The sequence below is a fragment of the Sturnira hondurensis genome, unplaced genomic scaffold (genome assembly GCF_014824575.4).
Source record: "Sturnira hondurensis isolate 20B ecotype Veracruz unplaced genomic scaffold, ASM1482457v3 Scaffold0008782, whole genome shotgun sequence".
Classification (NCBI taxonomy): domain Eukaryota; kingdom Metazoa; phylum Chordata; class Mammalia; order Chiroptera; family Phyllostomidae; genus Sturnira; species Sturnira hondurensis.
Window position 1 is genome coordinate 739,294 of NW_028081413.1, and position 25,823 is coordinate 765,116.

At 47.0% G+C, this 25,823-nt stretch overlaps 1 protein-coding gene and 1 long non-coding RNA gene across 4 annotated transcripts; one reads left to right on the plus strand and one right to left on the minus strand.

The window, feature by feature from the left end:
• Positions 1-1,540: 1,540 nt before the first annotated feature.
• On the minus strand, positions 1,541-10,512 carry VPS18 (VPS18 core subunit of CORVET and HOPS complexes). 3 transcript variants are annotated; one of them, XM_037056043.1, is made up of 5 exons: positions 10,092-10,512; positions 8,908-9,049; positions 5,797-5,888; positions 3,781-5,651; positions 1,541-2,880 (listed from the first exon to the last, which is right to left on the minus strand). In XM_037056043.1, the coding sequence occupies exons 1-5, from the start codon at positions 10,180-10,182 to the stop codon at positions 2,155-2,157; spliced, it is 2,922 nt and encodes a 973-aa protein (XP_036911938.1). In that variant the 5' UTR covers positions 10,183-10,512; the 3' UTR covers positions 1,541-2,154. The 3 variants fall into 3 exon arrangements, with proteins under 3 accessions (XP_036911938.1, XP_036911939.1, XP_036911940.1); XM_037056044.1 differs by lacking the exon at positions 10,092-10,512 and having other exon boundaries at positions 5,797-5,977; positions 8,908-8,996; XM_037056045.1 differs by lacking the exon at positions 10,092-10,512 and having other exon boundaries at positions 5,797-5,914; positions 8,908-8,991.
• Positions 10,513-10,569: 57 nt separating this feature from the next.
• LOC118993569 (uncharacterized) lies at positions 10,570-20,953 on the plus strand. Its single transcript, XR_005067885.1, has 3 exons — positions 10,570-10,819; positions 11,165-11,284; positions 20,762-20,953. It is a non-coding gene; the product is annotated as an uncharacterized LOC118993569 (long non-coding RNA).
• Positions 20,954-25,823: the final 4,870 nt, after the last annotated feature.

Sequence of the window (25,823 nt, forward strand, 5' to 3'; positions counted from 1 at the left end):
GTTGCCTTGACTCAACGGAACCCCATTCTGTCAGTGCCAGGGAAGCCTGGGGCCTTTTTCCAGGAAAGAGGAAGCAGCCTAGACCAGATGGGCAGGCTTAGGAGAGGACAGAAGGGGCAGGGGCGTCCCAGGCTGTCTTAGCCAAGTCCCCTGAGAGGAGGGAGCAATAAGGCAGCGTTTGTTTAACTAACATATATTAGGCACCCATTATGTGCAAAGACAGAAGCCCCAAGCTGTTCTAAGTAAGCAAGGGACCACGCCAGTGGCAGGCCAAGGTTTATAGTGAACACTCACTGACTAGGGTGGGGGGATGAGGGGGTGGGGAACAGCTCCCCTGAGCCCTCTACTGGATGGGAGCTTTAGGCCACAGAAGGAGAGGGAGCAGGAGCCCTCCAAATCTTCCTGGAACAGTGGAGAGAGAATAGGTTTATGATGTCCTGTACTTATCCCATGAGCCTCCAGCCCCTGACACACACACGTTTACTCCCACTCTTGGTTCTGGGAGAAGATAGGAAGCTGAGGCTCATCAAAGATGAGCAGCTTTCAGCCCTGGGAGGTGGCAGAGGCCCTGAAGAAATGCTGTTGCTCTAGCGGTTGGGGAACTCAGCAAGACAAGATTCCACCGGGACTGCAGGAGGTAAGTCTTAGAAGAGGATTTGGCTGCAGCAAAGAGAGAAAAGCCTGTGGACACCAGCCAAGTGCCCTGACCCCAGCAGATTCCTGGTTATTTCATTTCAGTCTGGCGGCTGACAGACCACACCCACAGAGCTGGGGAGTGGACTGTGGACACCGGTGTTTGGAGCAAAGGGTGCTCAGCTGACATCACAGGAAGGCCTTGCTCTAAGAATCTTTCATTGTGGCTTAGCCACCAGCCACAACTAAAGAAGTGTATTCTACGGGGAGGGACGAGCTATGGGAGCTAGACAGAAAAAAATCTATCTGCCAAATGCCATGAATGGTGGCAGTGGCAGTCCCACCTCCACATCGGGCCTTGACATTATGGCTGAATGCCAGACAGTGGTAGGGAAGTACCAAAGCCGGGCAGAATCTGGGAATGTGGGGATCCAGGCCGTCAAAGGGAGGGGCAAGTAAAGTCTAGCATGTGGAAAGGCTGGTGGAGAGAGGAGCAATGGTGGGCTTAGGCTCATGGTCAGGTGGTGGAGATACCTAGAAGATTCTTGGAACAACTAGGGAAGGAGCAGGCTGAAAGCACTAGCGGAGAGAGCGACTGGAGGAGTCAGCACCTCCAGCTGCCTGAGGCAAAGGAGTCCGGGGGAGCAACACCACCTGCTGGCAAAAGGGAAGAACAGTCCCTGCTCACGGACAAGATGGTAGGCGTAACTTCCAGCTGAAGCCTGGGGTCAGAGAGGATAGAGTGGGGGGACAAGGAAGGGAACAGAAAATGGCAAAATCACCCTGTCACACCTCCAGGTGAAGAAGCAAAGGCCAAGGCTTGAAAGCATACAGGGCCCTGGCACCCCAGTCCCTCCTGGGGACTGCGCACACAGCACTCAGCCCAGCATCAACACGAAGCCATCAATCAAATGCAGACAGTTTAATCCTCTCCAACCCACTATCAGCTCCCACTGTTTCCATGGGGCCCTCTGCCCAGGACACACCTCACCGTGGAGCCCCAAACAGTGTGCACAAGAGCACACCCACCATCAGCACCACCTTTCCCAGTCCCCATGCCCAGGACTTGGAGGGGCTCTTTTCACTTCTGGGACCTGGGAGCAGAGAGACGAGAGGGGTTCCTCTGAGGAAGAAGAGGCACGGGATGAAAAGGAAGAATCGGCGCTCTCACTCTAGGTGAACAAGATGTGTTCAGAGAGCAAAAAGGAAAAAATGAACTGCTAGATGCTGAGGCGATGGAAAAGTGATCCGAACTGTGACCTCTCCAGCCTGCACCCTCTGCTGGGAGGCAGGCTGATGGCCTGGAGTGACAGCAGGGCTCTAAGGCATCTCTGAAGAAGGGTATGAGCAGTGGGCAGGCGCACTCAGAGCTGAGCCCCTTGGGCGAGGGCTGGCCCTCCACCCCACCCCCCCACAGCCACAGTCCAGCGGTCTCCAGATGACTAAGCACACACTGCCATGCAGCCTTCCTAAGACTGGGCTAGCAGCTGCCCTTGACTGCCTGCTCCCCGTCAGCCCCTCCTACAGCCAACTGAGATGCTCTTCCTCGTAGTGCTGGGGGTCGATGAAGGGCCGGTCGATAGAACGAATCATCAGCTCCCCGCAGTACACACATTCAGCTGCCACCAGCTCATCTAGGTCAGCCTTGAGCTGTTCCCGGCTGGGGCCCCCAGCGGCAGCCCCACCCTCGGCCTCCTTTGCCCGGGCAGAGCCCTTGGTTGACGGTGGAGCAGACCCCAGCTTGCGCTGCAGCTCCTCCAGCCGGGCCTGCTTGTAGGCCGGCAGGCCAGGCCGTACAGCCTGCAGCAAGCAGTCAGCATGGAACATGTGGCCACACAGGAAGAGGTAAAAAGGACGGTTGAGAAGGGGGAAGTCGCAGGTGGCACATTTGTCCTGGGGCTCCACAGTGCCATAGCGACCCCGCAGCTCCTGCAGGTCTCGCCGGATTCGCTGGGCACTGGCGGTGGCCTCTTCCATCTCCCGCTGGAGCTCCTGGATGTGGTGGTTGTAGGCTTTGAGTGAGCTGCAGATCGCCTCCTTAAAGTGGTCGATGGTGACAAAGTCAGGAAAGAAGGGCAGCACGTCCTCGATCTTGAGCAGGGGGCAGCTGGCCAGGCAGGCCATAGCTGTCTGCACGTCTTCCTCCTCCTGCACCACGTGCCGAGCAATCTTCAGCCACAGCTTCTTTCGAAGTTCCTCATCTTCCTCAGGCAAATCAGCACACTGCTTGGCCAGGTCCACATCCACCTGTGGGGAAACCACGGGTGTTAGGGTCAACCCTCCTCCCCACCCAGGACAGAGACCATGGGAGACACAGATGCCCAGGGAGACCCCCAAGGCAGGATTTCCAGCGCTCCCGGCAGCAAATGAAAAAGGGCTTTTCGGGCCAGGATAGGAACCCATCTCAGTGACAGGCCTGTCCCCGTCACAGCTACATAAGAGCTACTTATGACGGTGGGGCTTCAATTTCAGTGAATTTAAAATTCATCTGGGGAACATGGTCAAAATTCATATTTGGGGGCCTACCTTCACATATTCTGACTCAGTAAGTTCTTTAGGTAATAATTCATGATCTGAGAAATGTCACTCAGCATCTTCTGCTTCTGCACCTGGGACCGTAACACAATAGCTAGCAGGTATGCACACCTTACCTAAGCAAGAGGCACCATTCTGAGTGCTTTTCATATACAGTACTTTTTAAAAAAAATTATTGATTGATATTAGAGATAAAGAAACATCAGTTTGTTGTTCCACTCACTTATGCATTCATTGGTTGATTCTTGCATGTGACCTTGGCAGATTGGGATGACGCTTTAACCAACTGAGCTACACGGCCAGGGCCACATACAGTACTTTAATCAACCTTATGAGGAAGGTACTATAATATCACCCCCATTTTGTGGATGAATAACCTGAGACACAGACAGGTTCAGGGCTAGTCTGAGGTCAAAGAGCTTAGAAAGGAGCAGAATCAGAATTCGAAGCCTGACCTGCGTCCCTGTACTTAACGTCTGTACTTCTATACTACAGCACCTTTGCAAGGGAGGCCAGCACACCCCGGCCACCACCACTGCTCCAGCCTGTCAGCATTGAAGCTCTTGGTCTCCAGGCCCCTCTCTTAGAGGCCGTGAAGACTCATTGGCTCACCTGCAGGGCCAGGTCCACAGCCTCCTCATACAGCTCCAGGACCTTGTAGACATGGACACAAGCACGGTGGTGGCCATGCTCAGCACAGAGTCGCAATGCATACTTGAGATCGTAGTGCACACGGTGTGGGCTGGTCCCCGCCTGCTCAAGATAGGCCAGCAGAGAGGCTGGCTGGCCTCGGGCATACAGTGACAGCAGGTAGTTGTGAATGGCCTGCTCAGTCTCACCCAGCACATTCACGCAGAACTCCATGTAGCGGATGGCCTGGCTCACCTGCTGGGCCTCGCCGCCCTGGCTATAGCTCACCAGGGCAGGGATGAGCTTCCGGGCATCGAGCCGGCTGCCCATTTCAATCCAGGCATCTACCAGCTGGCGAGGAATGTGACGGATGAGGATGGGCGAGAACTTATAGAAGAGCTGGGGGTCCCGGTGGCGGGCAAGCACGGCCAGGGCCTCCTCATAGGCCTCATGCTGGCAGTGGTACGCCACCACCCGCTCGTAGTCCTGCATGATCACAGCAAAGTACACCATGTGTTCCGTGTCCCCATGGCTGGCAAGCAGCTCGTGGATGGAGGACCTACTGGCAAAGAGCCACTCCTTGTGGCGGGGGCTGCTGAGGAAGGCACGGAAGTGCTCCCGTGTTTCCCAGTAGAGGTTTAGGGACTCTGGGTCACCCTGCAGAGCCCCGAGCCTGCTCAGGTAGAGCTCTGTGAGCCAGGTGGTCAGCAGGGTGGCCTGGGTACGCTCAGCTGGCTTCAAACTGGCCAGTTTTCTTTGTAAGAACTCAACAAGAGCCTCTTCCTGTCGGGCCTCCAAGAACTTGAGGGCAATTTCCTCAAAGTAGCTCTGGGTCAGAGCATAGCAGCGGGCGCTCTCCAGGTAACGACGCTGACGAAAGCAGAAATCGGCCTCCCGAGCCAGGACAGTGTCCAGGCAGTCGGGCCGCTCTCGACAATACTCTTTGGCCAGATCAAAGCGGTTCATGTCCAGGTAGGTGCGCCAGACATCGCGGGCCTCCCGCTGCACATGGTAGCGGAAGACAGCCCGCTCGGTGTAGGCCCACAGGTGGCCTGTAGAGGCATCCTTCACCATGTGCTTCAGCGGCCCGAACTTCTCCAGGAAGTGATCCCGAAGCACCACCAGCCCCGTCAGCGTGCACACTGCCTCCACCCGGTCCGCCAGCAGCAGCAGGAAGTGGAACTGGGTCAGGACAATGGCCAGGGGTGGGCTGGCCCCAGGTCCTACCCCCTCTGGGTAGTCCCAGACTCGTTCCTCACTCAGCAGGGAGTCAGGACGCCCGTTGTCCAGTGCTCCATACAACACGCCATCCCCCATCATCCAGGCGAAGGCCCTCGGCGCAGAACGCAATTTGGGGGTATAAAAGGCCAACTCACTGTAGCCCAGACTGCTGGGGAACTCACGGAATGGGGGTGGGTGGTCAGTGTAGGCAGCAAAGAGGCCCAAGAAGCCCTGTGCCTCAGCTCCCTCTGCTGTTCGGCCTATGAACTGGAAAAGGCGCTGCCGAGTGGTGGCAATAACAAAGATTCGCCCATCAGGGCCCCGCTCTGCTTCAAGAGAACACACAGGTGCTGGACCCCCTTCTTCATTTAGAACATACAACGGGCGGAAATAGAGATCTGGGGCAGGGCCGAAAAGCCCACCCTCGCTGGCTGAGAGCTCTGCTTCAAAGATCTGGCCTTGGGCAGTGCCCACGAGGATAGGGCCTGTGCTGCTCTCGGAGCCCAGTGCTTTGTTCCAGCCCACGCTCTCCACCAGCTGCCCCTTCCAGCGTGCCAGAGGCCGTGCCTTCTGTCCATTACGGTTCACATAGAGGACCTCAGTGCTACTCAGAGCAATTAGCAGGTGAGAGCCTGGAGGGGGGGAGAACATGGATCCTAAAGGGTGCTGCCATTCCCACACTCAGCCTCCTCCTTGCCCCAACCACCCTCAGATCCCACCCACCCAGGCAATGACTTAACCCTAGCCCCACCCCCTCAGACCTCCATCCCCACTCACCTGTATGGTCCAGGAACATCTTGTGAACTTTGGCATCATCCTTGCGCCCCAGCTCCATGTGATTGGGTTCATTTGCCTTGCCCAAGTCAATGCTGTCAGGACAAGAGAAGGGCAGATCCTTTTCTCCAATCACAGACGTCTTTATAATTTAAGGAAAGCCACAGCCTTTCTTCCCTGAAATCTATATACACACATAAAACTCTGAAACATACACAGGGTCCTACTTAATCCTCAGTTGAAAATTCCTGTGCCTTATTTTGAGAAGTCCACTGAGCAGAAGTCTTTTCCTCCACTCAGCAGGTGTTTGGTGCATCAGAGAAGATGGGCAGGGATACCCCAGACTTCTGGGGTAAAAAATGAACAAATAGTAGCTAATGGTTATTGAGCACCTTCTATATATCAAGCACCATGCCAAGCGCTTAATCTAGTATGTTCTCAATTAATCTTCACAATAAACTTGAGGAATGCTCCTGTTTGAATTTTATCTCCTTTATGAAGTTCTTTTCAAAGTATACACTCATTCTAACTAAAGAAATCAATGCAAATATGTATAAAGTTAATGATTTTCTTCTCAAACTTGTCATTCCCAACACAGAAAACTGATGTTAATATCTTTCTCCATGAACATAAATAGGATTGTTTTGTCATTTTTTAAAAAAGATTTTATTTATTTATTTTTAGAGAGGGGAAGGGAAGGAGAAACAGAGGGAAGGAACCTCAATGTGCTAGAGATAGCCCAACTTTCTTTCCTCACTTAGATATTTGATATATATTCCACTGAGTCAAGATACAGCTCTAAGTCATTGTTTTAATTTATGCATAATATTCTCTTTTGTGACTGAACCGTAATTTATTCATCATTTTCCTGTTGATGAGCATTCGGCTCAAGTCCAGTTCTTCCTGCCACCAATAATGCTGTCATCAATGTCCTTGAATCTATACCCTTGCAAATCTATACCCTTGGTACTTCTCCTTCTATTGCTGTATATTCCCCAAAAGGGGTTGTTGGGTCAGTTACATATATTTTAAATTTTAATAGACTTCGCCAATTATTTTTCAAAACGATGGAGGCAATTTATACTCTCACCAGCACTGTATGAGAGTCAATTTCTGTGTATCTTAAACACCACAGATTACTGTTGTTTTTTTAAAAATTTTATTTATCTTTAGAGATGAAAGGAAGGAGAGAAGGATAGAAATATCAGTGTATGGTTGCCTCTCATGAGTTCCCTGCCGAGAACTGGCCCGCAACCCAGGCACGTGCCCTGACTGGGAATCGAACCGTGATTGTGTGGTTCGCAGGCCCACACTCAATCCACTGAGCTACACCAGCCAGGGCCACAAATTACTGTTTTTAATTTTTGCCAATCTGATAGGTTTTTGAAAAACGGCATCTGCTACTTTAAATTACATCCCCAGAGGTTAAAATATTTTCATATGTTTAATGGAAATTTGGAGTTCCTCTTCTGTGAAATGCTTGTTTATATTTTTTGCCCTCCCTTTTCTACTGAATCACCTGATTATTGATTTGTATGGGCTTTTTAAGAAACAAGGAGGTAAATTGTTAGTCATGTGGAAAAACATTATTTTCCTACCATCTTTTGTCTTGACTTGACTCATAGGCTTTTTTGCCTTTGTTTTGTCACAACAGCAATTGCTATGCAATCAATTGTCTCTTCTTCCTCTGACATCTGGACTTTAAAAAAAAGATTTTGTTTATTTACTTTTAGAGAGAAGGGGAGGGAGGGAGAGAAACATCCATGTTGGAGAAATACATGGATTGGTTGTCTCTTGCTCGTCTCCCACTGGGGACCTGGCCCACATCCCAGGCATGTGCCTTGACTGAAAATCGAACTAGCAACCTTTCAGTTCACAGACCAGAGCTCAGTCTGGCTGAGCCACACCAGCCAGAGCAAGAATTTTCCAGCTGAAGTAAAAGGTCTTTCTTCAGCTCAAGAACACAGACATTTATGAATAATTCTTTTAATATTCACACTGCTTTTAAAAAATTTTTTATTCATTTATTTTTAGAGAGAGAGGAAGGGAGGGAGAAAGAGAGGGAGAGAAACATCATTTTGTGGTTGCCTTATGCACCCCATACTGGGGATATGGCCTGCAACCCAGGCATGTGCCCTGACTGGGACTTGAACCAGAGACCCTCTGGTTCACAGGCTGGCACTCAATCCACTGAGCCACACAAGCCAGGGCTTATTTTTTATATTTAAATAACTATTCCACTTAGATTCATTTTTGTGATATAGAGGCTTTGCTCTGTTTTATCCCAGATAGATAAACCATTTTCCTAATACCTTTGAAATATATTATTTTCATTTGTTTATATATTTATTTCCAGCTTTATTAAGACACAGTATTTCTATTTATAGTGGATTTATTTCAGGACTCTAGACAGTTCCACTGATCCAAGTGGCTAACTTATGTGTTGGTACTTAACTTCTATTAAAGATGAAGGGACACATTCAGAGTGGCTGCATGACTTGCATGAGATTTCATAGCTCCTAAGTGACAAAGCTGGAATCTGCAGAAACCTGGGATCTGAATGCAGGTCTACTTGAGTCCTTTTTTTTTTATAGGTTTCTTTTATTCTCATTTGAAAGAGAGGGGAAGTCGGGGAGGGGAGGAGGGAGGGAAGGAGGGAGGCGGGGAGAGGGGGGAGAGAGGGAGAGGGGAGACAGACAGACAGACAGACGTCAATGCTAGAGAGAGACACTGATCTGCTGCCTCCTGCATACGACCCAACCGGGGATTAAGCCCACAACTCAGGAAAGCGCCATGACCTGGAACTGAACTGGTGACCCTTAGGTTACAGGCACACACCTCAACCAATTGAGCCATGCCTGCTCTGGTCTACCTGATTCTGAACTACTACACTACATTTATTCTCTTAGGGAAGGATAGTTCCTGAAAATTCCCAATCCTCTATGTTCACTTGCGTTCACGTACGCAGGCGCAGGAATAGTGCCGGGCCGGCCACTGGGAGGTGTCGCGTGTAGTGAATGGACCCGGTCAGGGCAGAATGGCCTGAGTCAGTTAACAGTACCGAAATATCACCATTCCACTCTCTACTCCTGTAAGTTTTGGACCCTCACTTACCGGAGCAGTGTATCCTTGCCCAGGCTCATGCAGAGCTGATTGCAGGAGACAACAAGGCTGGTGATGCGCTCAGAGGGGGTAAAGTCAATGCGCTGCTTCGTGAAGATGGGCGCTTCCTTTTCTAGCTGGGCATTCACATACCCTACAGGCAAGGAGCAAAGAAAAGTTTGGCTATGAAAGAGATGGAGGAAGGGCAAGGAGAAGCAACAAGGACAAAAAGCAGCTTCTCTCCACTTCCCCAATATACTCCTACCCCTGGGCCTTGGTTAACAAATAGTTTAATATCAATATGTGAAGTAGTTTGCTAATCACCCCTACATTAGGGGTCCTGGGCTCTTCCCACACTTCTGACAGCAGTGAGGGGTTGATTCTTAGAACCCTTGGGACGCTGTTTCACCAAGATGTAACTGCTCCCAATGGTAATGGGGGGGAATGCTTTTTTACATTTTCCTTTATCAACCTTTGGCCCAGCAAGCCCCACTTAAGTAACGTCCTCTAGTCCCCCTGTTTCCCCTCCTGTCTGCCCATGCAGCGATGCCCTCAGTGAGTATGCGGAGGAGTACAGTAGAGGGAATCCTGGAAAACTGTTCCAGTTGGTTGGTTAACAAACTGAAGCTGCTTTCTCTTTAGGTTTTACTCTCAATCCTTTACCTCAATCTCAATCCTTTATTGCTCAAAATACCCTAATACTTCACACCCCCCAGCCAATTCTATACTACTTTCTACAAAAGTTTTCCCCTCAATGTCAGGCCGAAAACACTTCATTTCCCTTCGTTCCATAACACAGTTCATTCCTTCCCCTACAACATCCCCCTCTCACTAGTTTCATCTCCCACTATCTTCCTCCCACCAGAAGGGCCCTGCTGAGAAAATCACAGAATCAGGTAAATCCTGAAGCCTATTTTCATTTCTCAAGTGCAGCCCTGTAGGCAAGTCACTTCCTTATCTGGGTCCCACTTCCCTCTTAGGGGGGACCCTACTGGCAGGGCCTAGATCACACGGCTGTTCTTTCAACCTTCGGCCACCCACCAGCTGGGGGCCAAAAGGGCCTGAGGAGAATCAGGGGCCTAGACCCAAACTACACGTCCAGGAGGTGAACCAGAACTCTGGAGCCACCCTCCCGACTCCTACCCCAAAGGCGTCAGGGGAGCTGAGAGGGGTGGTGGCGCCCTCCCTTCCCTTACCCGAATGGGGGATGCCCACGCTGGGGCAGCCGGGCTGCAAGACGGCCGAGCGAGACAAGGAGTCCTCATATTCATCCAGGATGGACGCCATGGTGCCTGGTTTATGGACTCTTCGTCCCAAGCCCAGAGATTACAACAGGGCTTCCCCCAAGGATCCCTGTCGTCCCCACTGGAACCTGCGAGTCCCCAGCCTAGACAGAGATCTGACAGGTCCCGGCAATCCGCCGCTGACTCCTCCTCTTATAATCCTGAGGAGGATCTCGCTCCTGCCTCACAGAGCGAGGACACCAAGGAGCCCTCCCCAGTGAATCTGGTGCAGTCTTGCACCCACTCCCGCCCCCAAGAGCTCATGGACTCCGTACAGCACAGCCCAGGTGTTCCCAACCTCGCCGAGGCTGCTCAGCTGACTCCCGCCCCCGAGACGCGCGCCTATAACGCAACTTCCGGGTTCTCAGACGCTCATGTACGCAGGCGCAGGAACTGTGCTGGGCCGGCCACTGGGAGGTGTCACGAGTAGTGAATGGACCCGGTCAGGGCAGTGGGCGGGGTAGGGCCCGACCCAGTCTTCGCTGGAGGGAGGGAGCCGGGAGTGTGACTGCGGTTCTCTGCTTGGGGCGGAGACCTGGATGAGTTCTTGATGAAGACCAGCGGGGTGGTGGACTGGCCCCGCCAAACACCAGCCTCTCCTTTCAGCACCGTGCTGCAGTTCCGGGCTTTGGCACTAGGAGGTAATCCCAGCTTTCTCAGCCGCTTTCTCCGACCCGCCCGGCGCCATCCAGCTCCGGCCTCGCCGGTCCCCAGCACATTTCATGCCCAGGCTTCCTTCGCTCAGACACCCTATCCAGCTCCACTCCCACCTTTCTAAACACATCGCTGCCTTAGGCCCTATAAGAACCTCTTTCTGTTCCTCAATCTAATCTTTGTCTTGTTCCTACCTTAGCAAAGCACAAGTAAGCAGTCCTGATCTCTCTTCTCCCACATCCACGGTCTAACCGGTGGCTGAGCGCCCCAGCCAGTGGGAGGGGCACTGTACTACCGTGTACTACCTAACTTGCCTCTAATCTGCTCCGTAGTGGCTCCTCGGTGTGCGGGGAAATAGGAAGGGGCGGCAGAGAAGAAAAGGCACAGCTAAGGGGTGTCAGACTGTCTCCATTCACTCTTTCAACAACAACTTACTCTGTGCCTGGCCTCTGGTGTGTGCTAGTCATATAGATAAGTAAAAGTACAGTACTGCTCTTGAATGTCATAATACAACGGGAATGATGAGCCAATAAATAGATAATTAATGCTAGAAAAGAGGCTGATGGATTCGTTCACCCAGTACACAAATGAGCGCACTCTCTGTGCCAGGCACTGTTCCAGACTCTAGGGCACAGCAGGGGCAAACCTACAGATGTGGCCACAGCGCGGTATGAAGGAGCGGGGAACAAATAACTTCAAAACCTGGCAGGAACTAGGGATGATCCGCCCTAGGAGGCAAGTGTGGTGTCCTAAATGACAGATCTGCGAGAGTTCGAGTGGGACTGCAATTGGATTTCCCTCTTTCACCCTCATTGGCGACTCGAAGTTCGTTCCTTAATGGGGCCCATGGATTCTACTTTGCTAAAGTGGGAGGCTTTTGGCCAGAGTCACCGCCATCCTGCTTTAACGGGTAGCCCCGCGCATAATGAGTAAAACCTCCTCCTTTGCTCCCCAAAGCGTCCAGGTTGCACCGTAGACTGTGTGGCCAGGATACTCTTGCCTAAATTCCCTGCCAGGTGCAAAGAACTGGACCCTCACTAGCCCCTACCCAGGGCTCTCTGGGCCTGGAGTGCCCCAGAATAGGGTGACCCGTCGCTCCAGGGTCTCGATTCTCCTGCCCGTAACCTGCAACCGGGAGCCGCTCTCGCCGCCAGGGGCGCTGCCCCATAGGCTAGGAAGCAGTCCCCAACCTTTGTGGCACCAAGTACCATTTAGTGGAGGACCATTTTCCATTTTTCCATGCACCGGGAATCGGGGCGGCGGGGTGGGGGGAGCGGCTGGAGGCGGGTTTCGGGATGATTCAACCGCGTTTCATTCAAGCTCATCTCCTGTTCTGCAGCTGGTTCCTATCAGGATAGGTCGCGCTTGGAAGGTGCGGGAGTTGGGCGTTAGGCAGGAGGTTGCCTCCCTGGGAAAAGTGATCCCAGCCTGGGAGCTGCCTGCTCCCTGAGGCTCCACCCCAGATCACCTGTTATCTGCACTAGGGAAGCACAAACAGGTCCAGCCAAAGGTCAAATAACCATAAAAGATACATTTACTGAGTACTGATAATGTTCCAAGCACAAAACTACAGTAAATTCCTAATAATCATTGTTATTTCATTTTGTGCGCACACTATTGCTATGAAGTAGGCATTGTTCTTTTCCCCATATTACAAAAGTAAAAACTGAAGTTTGATTGTGGAGCAACTTGTCCAAGGTCCTGTGGCCAGGAAGTGGGAAGACAAGGAGGCAATACTCAAATCCAAGCACATTGCCCATGCCCCCAGTGCAAGCTGAGAGAAGGGGGGGGGCACCTGATTCTCAGATCTGGACTGTGCAGAGAGAGTGTGCTCCCTGCATGGAGCCCGTTAGCATGGTGGTTTGTGTCTCCCAGACACAGAGTCCTTCCAGCCATCTCCTCACTGTTTCCAAAGCCTCCCTATCAGGCTCCACTGCTCTCTGGGATGTGGGGTGGAGCCTGAGTGGGTTTTGCTTGCTACAGACACAGTACATACTCCCTGTTGAGGTGATTACAGCAGTATTCTTCCACATACTCATTACTAAATCCTTAGGCTAGACTTTGGAATAAGAACCACAGACCAGTGCTCTTATCCCTGCCCAGCCCAGTCACTCTAGCTGTGACATTGCACATTTGATGCTCTTAGCTTCAGTTTCCTCATCTATAGAAATAGATACAATAATTACCTAGGAGGTCTGTTTGGAAGAGTAAATGAGTTTGTCTAGTAGAAAGCTCGCTGCTATAGCACGATGTCTAACAGAGCACGTGCTCCATAAACTCTAAATGTGGCTTTAATCTGATAGCCACTCTCCAGTCCACCTCTCCCTGGACCTGTGCAGCTCCCCCTCAAAACTGCTATGGCTTTTCTTGTCCTTGCCACTTACTGGCACCTAATTATGAAGTGTAGGCATTATGCTTTTATATAACAGAAGCTGACTGTGGGAAATAACTTGAACTTTGCTGAGCAAAGGGATACAGAGGTGCCTTAGGGAACTCACAGCTGCAGGCAGATCCACTAGTTCCTACCCCTCATCACAAACCAGGTGGTAGCGGTGTGGGACAGATAAAGGCTGACTGCTGGGCCAGGGAGAGAGGTTTGGCATTCAAAAGCAGGCGAATTTGACCTAGGACTTGAAGTTCAAGGGCAAAAAGGGAAAGGCTTTAGGCAGGCCCTGAGAAAACCAAGAGCAAAGGCCTTCATACAGCGATGTTGGAGGGAATAGGAAATGGGACTGGTTGTGGCCAGCTTGAGAAAAGCATTGGTGGGGGATGAGATCATCTAATGTGGGTTCTAGAAAGGCAGGTGATGGCTTGGGTGGAGTCCACGTTAGAAAGTATGAGACAGGAGGCAGACTCAGAGGACAAGTGGTGAGGGCCCAGCCTGAAGAAAGAGAGTAGATTAGGAAGACCGTGGGGAGGCGTTTCTGAGAAGGGCCCACTGGACTTAGTGTCAAGTTACATGTGGCGGGAGAAGGGAAGGAGAGTGCAGGGCTTCTCTTGGGAGACTCGGAAGATGGTGCAGTGATACCATAGGAGGAAGAGCTGCTTGGGGGAAAAGAGGCAGAGGTCGTGTGATTGAGCTCAATCTGAACATTGACACCTGAGGCCCCTGCAGGGAATTAATTGAAGGAGACCCCCACACCTGTGGGGCAGTCACTAACTCACTAATAAATATTTATTAAACAGTTGCATGATTGAGCTTTGTCATGCTTCTGTTTTTACATTTGTAAAATGAGAAAAAGTTGCCTTACACTATTTTGAGTATTATAAGGTATGCTACCACTCAGCATTGTGCCCATACCTATAAAATGCCTAGTATGAGTTGACTATTACTAGTACTTGTTAACTGAATGAAGACCCAGGCCAAAAGGAATGATTTAATTGACATAAGTAATTTATTTTTTAAAAATAGGTGTTTTTAAATGGTTTTAGGTTTCCAGCAAAAGTGAGAAGGTAGTAGTTTCCATATACCTCACATCCAATTTCTCTTAGTATGAACGTCTTACATTAGTATGGTACACTTGTTAGAATTAGTGAACCAATATGGACACATGGCTATTAACTAGATTCTATGCTTTAGTTAAGAATACAGACTTCCTTAGTTTTTACTTAACATCCTCCCTCTGTGCCAGGACATCATAAGGGATTCAGTTGTCATGTTTCCTTAGGCCCATCCCTCTTGACCATGGCAATTTTTCAGACTTTCCTTGTTTTTGATGACCTTGACAATTCTGAGGAGTGTTGTAGGATGCTCTCTATTGGAATTTGTCTCATATCTTTTTTTCATGGTTAGCAAGTGTCATAGGTTTGGGGAAGGTAGAGTACTATTATCATACATCCTATCAAAGGTACCATCAACATGACTTATCACTGTTGATGTTGACCTTGATCACCCAACTGAGGTAGTATTTGTCAGCTTTCTCAACCTTGAAGTTTCTCTTTCCGCCTTTCATACTGTCCTCTGTGGAAGGAAGTCACTACACACAGCCCATGCTTAAGGAGTGAGGGTTTATGTTTCCTGGAAGGTGAAGTATAAATCAATTAAAATTCTTCTTCATGGGAAATTTAAGAATTTTTTTAGAAATTTATTTTATTTTATTTTTTCAGTATATTTTATTAATTATGCTATTACAGTTGTCCCAATGTTTTCCCTTTTGCTCCCCTCCACCTGGTACCCTCCTTCCCTCCGGCAGTTCCCATACCCCTTAGTTCATGTCCATGGGTCATGAGTATAAGTTCTTTGGCTTCTACATTTCCTATACTATTCTTAACATCCCTGTGTTCTTAATTATGCTTCTTAATCCCTGCACTTTTTCTCAGCCCATTATGCCCCTTTTCTGCCCCTGCCCCCTCCCAGCTGATAACCCTCCAAATCATCTTCATATCTATGATTCTGTTCCTGATCTGCTTGTTTCCTTAGTTTGTTTTTGTTTTTAAAATCTTTTTTAAAAAGATTTTATTCATTTATTTTTAGAGGGGAAGGGAAGGAGAGAGGGAGAGAAATATCAATGTATGGTTGCCTCTCATGCATCCCCTCCTGGGAACTGGCCTGCAACCCAGGCATGTGCCCTGACTGGGAATCGAACCATGATCTTTTTTTGGTTCACAGGCCTGTGTTCATTCCACTGAGCTACACCAGCTGGGGCTCTTTCATTATTTTTTCAAATAAGTTTTTCCATTTCTTGCTCTTCCTCTTCTCCTTCTGGCATCCCTGTGGTTCTGATGTTGGTACATTTAAAGTTGTCCCATTGGTTCCTAAGCCTCTCTTCATTTTTAAAAAAATATTTTTATTTAATTATTGTTCAAGTACAGTTTTCTGTCTTTTACTCCCACCCCAGCCCACCTCCCACAGTGCTCCCTACCTCCCTCCCATTTTCACCCCTGTTAGTTTTTGTCCATGTGTCCTTTATACTTGTTCCTGTGAATCCTTCCCCTTTGTTCCGTCCCGCGGAACAGTCAACGGGGGTCCCGAGTCTACCTGAAACGGATGTATAGGGATGGGAACAAGAGGCGCGGAGAAAGGCAGCAAGACAAAGGATTCTGATCAAGCTGCAAATTTTATTTTGGGCGGGGCTGTTATATATATAGGGGGCAGGGGAAAAGGGGAGGTGGTCCTGATAGGTTGTCCTGTGCATGCTCACTGCATGCTCTTGGCGACAGTTGGTGGGTGGGCGCGTGATCAGCATCTTAATTGGTAGGTAGTACTCGTGATCAAGAGATGCCTACAAGGGTGGAGGCTACCTGGCTCGGCTGCAGCATCCTGTTTGGGGCTGCCTCAGCCAAGCCCTCCTGGTGCGATTTTCTTGATGGATTGCATTCACCGTCTTTAGGCCCCGACACCCCTTTTCCCTTGAAATTCCCTTCCCTCTCCCCTCTGGTCCCTATCTGCCTGTTCTGTATTTCAGTGTCTTTGGTTATATTTTGCTTGCTTGCTTGTTTTGTTGTTTAGGTTCATGTTAAAGGTAAGATCATATGGTATTTGTTTTTCACCACCTGGCTTATTTCACTCAGCATAATGCTTTCCAGTTCCATCCATGCTGTTGCAAAGGGTAGGAGCTCCTTCTTTCTTTCTGCTGCATAGAATTCCATTGTGTAAATGTACCACAGTTTTTGGATCCATTCATTTACTGATGGGCACCTAGGTTGCTTCCAACTCTTGGCTATTGTAAGTTGTGCTGCTATGAACATTGGGGTGCATAGGTTCTTTTGAATTGGTGTTTCAGGGTTCTTAGGATACAATCCTAGCAGTGGAATTGCTGGGTCAAAAGGCATATTCATTTTTAGAAATGAATATGAATATTCATTTTCAGTTTTCTTAGAAAATTCCACACTGTTTTCCATAGTGGTTATACCAGTCTGCAATCCCACCAACAGTGAACTAGGGTCCCCTTTTCCCTACAACCTCTCCAACATTTGCTGTTTGTTGCTTTGTTTGTGGTAGCCATTCTGACCAGTGTGGTATCTCATTGTGGTTTTAATTTGCCTCTCTGATAGATAGCAATATTGAGCATCTTTTCATGTGTCTCTGGATCCTCTGTATGTCGTCCTTGGAGAAGTGTCTGTTCAAGTCCTTTGCCCATTTTTTAATTGGGTTGCTAGTCTTCTTAGAGTGGAGTCATGTAAGTTCTTTGTATATTTTGGAGATTAAACCTTTGTCTGAGGTATCATTGGCAAATATGTTTTTCCATATAGTTGGTTCTCTTTTCATTTTAATACTGTTTTCTTTAGCCATGCAGAAGTTTTTTATTTTGATGAGATCCCATTTGTTTATTCTTTCCTTTATATCCCTTGCTCTAGGGGACATACCAGTAAAAATGTTGCTGTGTGAAATATCTGAGATTTTCCTGCCAATGTTCTCCTTTAGGACTTTAATGGTGTCACAGCTTATATTTAAGTCTTTTATCCACCTTGAATTTATTTTGGTGTATGGTGTAAGTTGGTGCTCAAGTTTCATTTTTTTGCATGTAGCTGTCCAGTTCTCCCAACACCATTTGTTGAAAAGGCTATTTTTACTCCATTTTATGTTACTGCCCCCTTTGTTGAATACTAATTGCCCGTAGAGACTTGGGTTTATTTCTGGGCTCTCTGTTATGTTCCATTGGTCTATGTGCCTGTTTTTATGCCAGTACCAGGCTGTTTTGATTACAGTGTCCTTGTAATACAGTTTGGTATCAGGTATTGTGATCCCTCCTACTTTGTTCTTCTTTCTCAAAATTGCATCTTCTATTCAGGTTCCATATAAATTTTTGAAGTGTTTGTTCTATGTCTGTGAAATATGCCATTGGTACTTTAATAGGTATTGCACTGAATCTGTAAATTGCTTTGGGTAGTATGGACATTTTGATGATGTTAATTCTTCCAGTCCATGAACACAGTATATGTTTCCATTTGTTTGTGTCTTCCTTGATTTCTTTCTTCAGTGTCATGTAGTTTTCTGCGTACAGGTTTTTAACATCCTTGGTTAGGTTTATTCCCAGATATTTTATTTTTCTATTTGCTACATTGAATGGGATTTTTTTCTTGATTTATGCTTCTGCTATTTCATTGTTAGTATATAAAAATGCCTTTGATTTCTGAATATTGACTTTGTATCCCGCTGTTTTGCCAAATTCATTTATTAGGTTGAGCAGTTTTTTGGTAGAGTCTATAGGATTTTCCATGTATCTCCTCATTGTTTTGAATTCTTGTTTCTTCTTTCTCTTCTGGTTGAATGTTTATTTATTCTTTTTGTCCAAATTGTTGGTTTGAATCCCAGCTTCCTTCCATTCACTGTTGGTTCCCTGTATATTTTTCTTTATTTCACTTAGGGTATCCTTCATGTCTTCCTTTATGTTGTTGCCGTACTCAGTGCGTTCTTTGAGCATCCTGATCACCAGTGTTTTGACTCTACATCTGATAGGTTGACTATCTCCAATTTAGTTCTTTTTCTGGAGTTTTGTTCTTTTCTTTCATCTGGGCTTTATTTCTTTGCCTCCTCAATTTGGCAGCCTCCCTGTGTTTGTTTCTATGTATTAGGTAGAGCCACTTTTACTCCCTGTCTTAGTAGCATGGCCTGTGTAGAAAAGGCACCTGCAAATTGTGTGGGTGGGGCCTTAGGTGATTGCCAGGGCAGGGCAACCCGCTTCACTGCTTTGTGGCTCTGTGGGTGTGTGGTGGGGGGCAGCTCAGAGAGGGGTCAATGCTGCTGCCTGGCTTCTGGAGGCCTAATGGGCACTTTCCCTGCTTCCACCCACCTCCCGTCTGTGATTGGTGCCCTTCCAGCCACCCCTGGGGTTTGCATATGTTCTAAGTCCATGCGGGCCCTTTCAGTGGTGAAAATAGAGCAGTTTCTTCTACTGCCCCAAGAGTCACTGGTTTTTATAGCCAGAGGTGATGGGGGTTCATCTTCCTGGTGCTAGAACTCTGGGCTATGTGATCTGGCCTAGGGCTGGGGTTGCTGGCTCCCAAGGTATCTCTTGTGATTGTCATCCACCACACATGAACTGTTTGGTCCTCCACTGCCACCGCTTCTCCACACCCCACTGTGTCCTCTATACCCCTGCTCCACACTCTGCCCCTCCTACCCTTCTGAATGACTATGGCTTCTTTAAATCCTTGGTTGTCAGACTTTCATACAGTTTGATTTTCTGACAGTTCTGGTTGTTATTTGTCTTTGAGATCTAGTTGTAATTCTTTCTATGGTTGTGTAAGGAGGCAAAGCATGACTACCTACACCTCCATCTTAACCGGAAGTCCCTGAAATTTAATTTTTAATCATCACAACATATGTATATACATTTTATTTTTTCTTTTTTGTTCTTTTCTTTTGTATATATATTTAACCATAGAACCACAAAACTTATTAAGGAAACCAAGCAGTTCTTTGCCTCATCAGTCCCAACAGATGCCATTGGGTCTGTTCTTATCTCTCAGTGCTGATCTAAGGATATTCCCAGAATGCACCTGCTCCGCCAGAGGCTTGAGAATTTACTCCTGGGGCTTTGTCCCCTCTGGACTGGCTTTCCTGATATTCTTCCTCCAGCCAGGATCAGGGCCCCTCCTAGGTTCTTCCTGAGCCCCCTGTGCTGATTACCCTATATAATGACCACCCTGCATTACAATTGCCTGATACCTCTCTCTCTCTCCCTTCCTCTCTCTCTCTCTTTCCTCTTCCCCTCTTCCTCTTCTTTCTCCTCCCACTTCCTCTCTTCCCCCACCCTCCTTTTCCTCCCTGGGTTGACTGTTCACTGAGGGCAGGAACAGGTGTCTTGTACACCCCGTCCTAGGACAGGGCCTGGCCCATTGTTGGCTCCTATTAAAATAGGCTGAAGGAAGGAAGTCTCTTGGCTCACTCAGCTTCTTCACAACTCTTTACAAGAGGTCGTAAATCTGTACTTTTACCTATTTGGTTTCAAACCTACCCAAATCTCCTCAATTCTCAAAAAGCCTACTCCCTTCCTATTACTATGATCTCTTCTACCACTGAGTAAATGGCAAAGCCCCATGCAAGGCAGTTGGGGACCTAGCCTGTTCACTTTCTTCCCCACCACCTTCTAGGGTTGTAGGCCCAGTGGCCCCAAAGAAGCCAGTGGGCAGCAGGGAAGAGGACACTTGTCTAGGTAAGAAATAGAAGCATCCTCAGATCTGCAGTCCTCAAAACTAGGATTCACACATCCCAAGGGAAATAATAAACCAATAGTTGTAAGGGAATTGGTGTCCAGAGCCTCAGCTTCCCTTGACTCTTTTCTAAAAGTAACCAGCAAGAGAAGGTAGCAGGGGTACCTACCCCGTGGAAGGGGTAGGTTCCCTTCCACGTCCCCCTGCTTCTCTTCAAAGAAAATAAAGCAGACCACTCAGCAACTCGGATGGTGAGACACCCCTTATACCACAGTGCATTGCTCCAGGGCGTAAAAATCTGCAGCGATTCCCACAAAGACAACAAAGACTAGATAACAAGTCCTTTGAACATCAAATGGTGTCTAGTTATTTAACTTGAATACAATTTGAGAACCTAAGCAGGTTTTAGCTAACTGAAAAAAAGTCACTAACATTTTTGGCATGTAACTTTGAAGGGAGGGGGTCAAATATCCCAACACTATGCTATACCAAACCTCCTGTCATTCCTATCTAGTGATTTATGTGAACAAAGTTTCTCCACATTTATATCAACACAAAACAAAAAATATGTAAGAAGAGAAATGATGCTGAACTTTCTTTCAGTCAAGCGTTCTATCCACAAATGCATGAACTAATTAAAAATAAAACAAAAAACCCTATGCATGTCATCAAGAGATGTATTTCTAATATAATTTTACTTTTTATGTATATTTTTATGCAAATGTGTAATATATTTATGTTTTGATCATTTGGATAATATTATAATAACTTAATTCAAAATAAAACAGTGTCAAGACCTAGACAATTTTGCCTCCATTCTTCCCTTCCCCCAGCCTGGTGTAGGTAATGCCGCCAGTGACGGCCCTGACTCTGAGGGCATGGTCACCTAGGACAGTTAAGTGACACTGATTCTCTACACCCTGCCTGACACCTGAGAAAAAGACATGTCCCTCAACACGTGAGGCAATGAATTTGGATCCACCTGGGGCCAGGTGGTGAGTGAAATAAAAACTTAGAGCCTTACAACAAAAAGAAATGTAACATTATTTAAAAACATTATTTAAATATATAAACATATATATTTAAAAATATATATGTGCTAGTTACAAATAATTAGGATAAGGTGTCAATAAAAACCCTCAAGCATAACATACATTACAGTAAGACTGGAAACACTGAAAGAGAAAGTAAATAATGTAAAATTTCCAACTGTTAGAGAAGAACTAGTCCACATGTTTTTTTAATGGATGATGGAGAACATCAGATTGTTTTAGTATTTGGGTTCCAGTGTATATGTTTAAAAGAGCAAAGTAGTAGTTTTATTTAAACATCAATATTAACAGTATGCTAGAAGTGGTATCCTTTGCAACTATTTGGTCTTAAAATGCAAAGTTTTAGTATTTGGTGTAGTTTTATAAACTTCTTTTAGGGAGCATGGGTGCCTTGGTGGGGTCCGTGCTTTGCACCTGCACCACCTCTGCAGGAGCCCCTCCCGGGCCGGCCTTGGCTGGCCCCTCCACCCGCTCCACACAGTCTCTCCAGGCCCCCTTTTCAGATACAGAATCACACTTAACCAGATGCTGCTGTTGGACAAGTCACCTAGCCGCCCAGCTCCTCTCCTCCTCCATTGTCAACCTCAACTTTCCTCAACTGCGACCATCTCCAACATTCTGGGATTCTCTGAAAGCCAGTCCACTTAGAGACATTTGGGGACAGTGCCCAGGAAATAATGGTATTCAGAACACTGCCTCATAGGCAGTTGCTATGCTTCATACTGGTTCCTTAGTCTAGGATAGACCTGGGCTCCAAGATCCTGGCTCTCTCTTAACCTGTGAGGCCTCAGGCAAAAGATGCCTAAGCCAGAGAACTTCCTCTGATTAATGTGAAACCCCATAAAATCTAACAACCAGCCCTCATCCTGTCTCCAAACGTTTAGATCCTAAGACCTGACACGCTGCAGGGACTTGGGGAGTGTCTGTTGAATGAATGCATGACTTGACATGTTAATATGCGTTTACATGGTTATACTGTGTCACACTGCATCTGTATGAATTAAACTTGCCTATATACTCACCCAAAATGGTCTCTTGCAGAAACTGTTTTACAGCTTTAAAAATGATAAGATTTTTGTATTTAAAAGCAATAGCAACAACAACAGTAAAATCCAAAATTTTTAAAAAGAGCACCAATACCAAGTGCTGTGAGGTTATGGAGCATTTGGAACTTCTTATTGGTGGGAATATAAAATAGTATAACCATCAACATGCACTTACTTTATGACCCAGCAATACCATACCTGGATATTTACCCAAGAGAAAGAAAACATATGTCCACAGAAAGATTTGTACATGAATGTTTTAAAAAATATATTGTATTCATTTATTTTTAGAGAAGGGAAGGGAGGGAGACAGAGAGGGAGAGAAACATCAATGTGTGGTTGCCTCTTGTATTCCCCCTACAGGGGACCTGGCTGGCAAACCCAGGCATGGGCCCTGACTGGGAATCAAACCAGCAACCCTTTGGTTTGAAGGTCAACACTGAATCCACTGAACCACAGCAGCCAGGGAATGTTGTTCCACTTACTTATGCATTAGTTGGTTGATTCTTGTATGTGCCCTGACCAGGGGTCCACCCGTAACCTTGGCAGATGGGGACGACGTTCTAATCGGCTGAGCTACCCAGACAGGGCCGGGACTGTTTCAGGGGAGATGGAAATGTTTTGTATGTCGATTGTGGTGGTGTGATGACATAGGTGGACATGTGTCGAAACTCACTGAACTATGCAGTTAAAATGGGTGCATCATGAACATAAATAATCTCTCAATAAAATGGATTACAACACAAAATTTTAAAAAGATCTCTGACCAAATATCAGAATAGTCATTAGTGTATGTAAGGCAAAAGATAATAAAACAACAGGTAACCTGCTTTGTAGCTACAATTCTGAAGGGGAAGATGGAAAGGGGGTGTTTTGGGAGCAACAACAGACCTGGGCTCTGAGATCCTGCCTCTTACCCGTGAGGCTTCAGGCAAGTACTCAGTGAAGCTGGGTTTTTTCCTCGTCTATAAAATAAACACAGCAACAATACCAGTGTATTAGAATGAGAACTTGAATAAATGCTAGTTTCTTTTTGTTTCCCTATCTGAATTACAAAAGACAAAATTGTGGACCTTACATGACCTGGTGAATTTACATCATTCACTCTCAGGCAGGGCCTTGACTTCATCTGAGAAAACTTGCCCTGACCCAAGGGGAAGATAATTATAGTAATAGTTCACCCTTGCGGAGCACTCCATGTGCGAGCACTAGAGAACATTCTATGAGGTAAGTACTATTTTAAGTTCTTTTTACAGACAAGGTAACTGAGGCCCAGAGAAGACAATAGCTGGTAAGTGACACAGCTGGACACTAATCCAGGTGCTTGGTCCCAGAGCCCATGCTCTGGACTGTCAAGCTAAATGTTCTCTCTTTCTCTTTAAATCTTTACCCAAGGATATATTTACTGATTTGAAGGAGAGAGAAACATTAATCAGTTGCCTCCCATCCACATCCTCCTGAATGGAATTGAACCTGCAACCTTTTGGTATACGCCCTCACAGGAATTGAACCTGCAACCTTTTGGTGTACAGGATGATGCTCCAACCACTGAGCAACCTGGCCAGGGAAAACTAACTTGTATCTTGCTGACAAAATTTTAATTTGAGACAAAGGAAGGGAAAGGAGTTGGATTTAGAAATACTAGCTTTATATAAACTTAAATATGAACAAAAACTAGAACCTTTCAGATAAGTACTTTCACAAAAAATTAGTGAAAGCTGATTTCCTGCTGGCTTGGAAAACCCTGCTGTTTCTAGTTTTGAGCGCCATGGTCTTTCTGAAGAGCAGGCTGGGATTATCCACAGGAGCAAAAAGAAGTGTATGAGTACTTAGGGTAAGCAGCCCTCCTGGTTTTAGCACTTTAAGTTCTGTTTCCTGGGACACCATTAGTCCTGCTCACCCTAGTCTGAGCTAGCTGGCCCCCAGTGACATAAACCCGGAGGAAAAGAGAAGCTGTAACCTGGAACTGGCTCCTGTCTCCCTTTCCAGCTCATTCAATCCACTCCCTCCCTTCCTCAGATTGAGCTTTTAGTTCCAAAATGGACCACACTCTCTCTTTCCCCTCTGGGCCTGATTCCTGCTGTCTCTTCAGGTTGTTCCCAAGCCTTCTGTGCTGGATTCACACTCACTCCAGATCCAGCCAGACCGGTGAAGTTCAGCAAGTTCATGCCTGTATGGCCACACCAGTTGTTGAAATACCCACTTCTCTGAGTGTGTCCCTGTAGTTCCTCCGTAGAATACAGCCACTAGGGTAACCAACCTTTGGCATCTCTGGGCCACACTGGAAGAAGAAGAGTTGTCTCGGGCCACACATTAAATACATTGTGACACAATCACAAAAACAATCTCATCATGTTTTAAGTAAATGTACGATTTTTGTGTTGTGCTGCATTCTCAGTCCACCGGCCATGGGTTGGACACCCTTGCATGGGTTAATGTCAAGCACACCAGAGGTCTAATAAAAGCTGCTCTAGCACAGGACTAGTATCTTTCTAAGGCCATACCAGTTGCTAAATAATCGAGATATCTCTGATTACACCTATGCAGAGTGTGAATTTATATAACCAATGCCAAAAAGAATTTGGAGTGATACAAGTATTAATTGGATATTTGTTTATTCGGTGCTCTTTTTGTAAAACTGCTGATGTTTGTCATGGTCATGACTATCATCGGTGCTCTAGGGTTAACCCTGGGGACTTGAACAGACCTCAGTGGCATCAGGCCCCAGCTTCTGTTCAAGAGGAGGCTTTGGGCCACTGGAACCAGTCTTTGGGGAAAAGCATTTAAGGGTTTGATTGGGCCCAGATCTTGGCCATTTGGACAAGTACATATGGCATCAGGGAAGGTGGGGCTACCCACCAGCCTTTCTGTCCTTTGGCAGACCATGCCTCGCCGTTCATTCATTCATGCACTCATTCCACAAGTAGTGAATGAGCCCCTGGCATGAGATGCCACTAGACTGGGGTGGTAAGAGCTTGCAGTTTTACAAGACCTTCCCTGTCTTCTAGCTACTTACAGTCTAATTACAGTATGAGGTGTGCACACAGCAAACACGGAATGTTCTCAGAACTTGTCAAACAGGGAGCTTAGAGAAAGGGGGTTGATGTTGGGCAGAGCAAAGTGGGGGAACAGATGAGCCCTGTTTTGTTCACTGGGTGCTCAGCACTTGCCACAGTGAAAAACCTCACAAAACAAATGAATGAGAACAAACCATTCATAATCCTGCCAGAGGTAACCACTGTTGACATGTTAGTGCATTTTCTTTTTTCCCCTAAATATACAATAAACATATTTTTTAAACTCCAGGAATATTTTTTTCAAAAGTAACATGTTCATTGCAGAAAAAAATGCTAATAAGCAACATAGTACTAATAGCCAACATTTTGAATGCTCATTCTTTGTCAGGCAAAACAAGCTTCTCGCTTAGTGGTACTGACTCACAGTTTGTGTCCTTACAGGACTCTCTTGTAGTCTAAGTGGACACTTTTTAAAAAATATTTTATTTTATTTATTTTTTAGAGGGGAAGGGAAGGAGAAAGGGAGAGAAATATCAATGTATGGTTGCCTCTGCCGAGGACACACAATGTATCGTGTGTCCCCTGCCGGGAACTGGCCTGCAACCCAGGCATGTGCCCTGACTGGGAATTGAACCTCGATCCTCTGGTTCGCAGGCCCATGCTCAATCCACTGAGCTACACCAGCCAAGGCATAAGTGCACACTTTTTAAAATACTTGGGCTCAAATTGTTTATATTATTCTGCATTACTTAACATTATCTTTTAATATTTTCTCATGTC

What these genes read in the sequence shown, in the direction of transcription:
- VPS18 (XM_037056043.1), bottom strand. Translation starts at nt 10,182, where the DNA reads ATGGCGTCCATCCTGGATGAATATGAGGACTCCTTGTCTCGCTCGGCC. An exon ending in GGCAAGGATACACTGCTCCG is followed by an intron (nt 5,889 to 8,907) that starts GTAAGTGAGGGT and finishes TTGTCCTGACAG; the next exon opens with CATTGACTTGGGCAAGGCAA. An exon ending in CTGTGGACCTGGCCCTGCAG is followed by an intron (nt 2,881 to 3,780) that starts GTGAGCCAATGA and finishes GTTTCCCCACAG; the next exon opens with GTGGATGTGGACCTGGCCAA.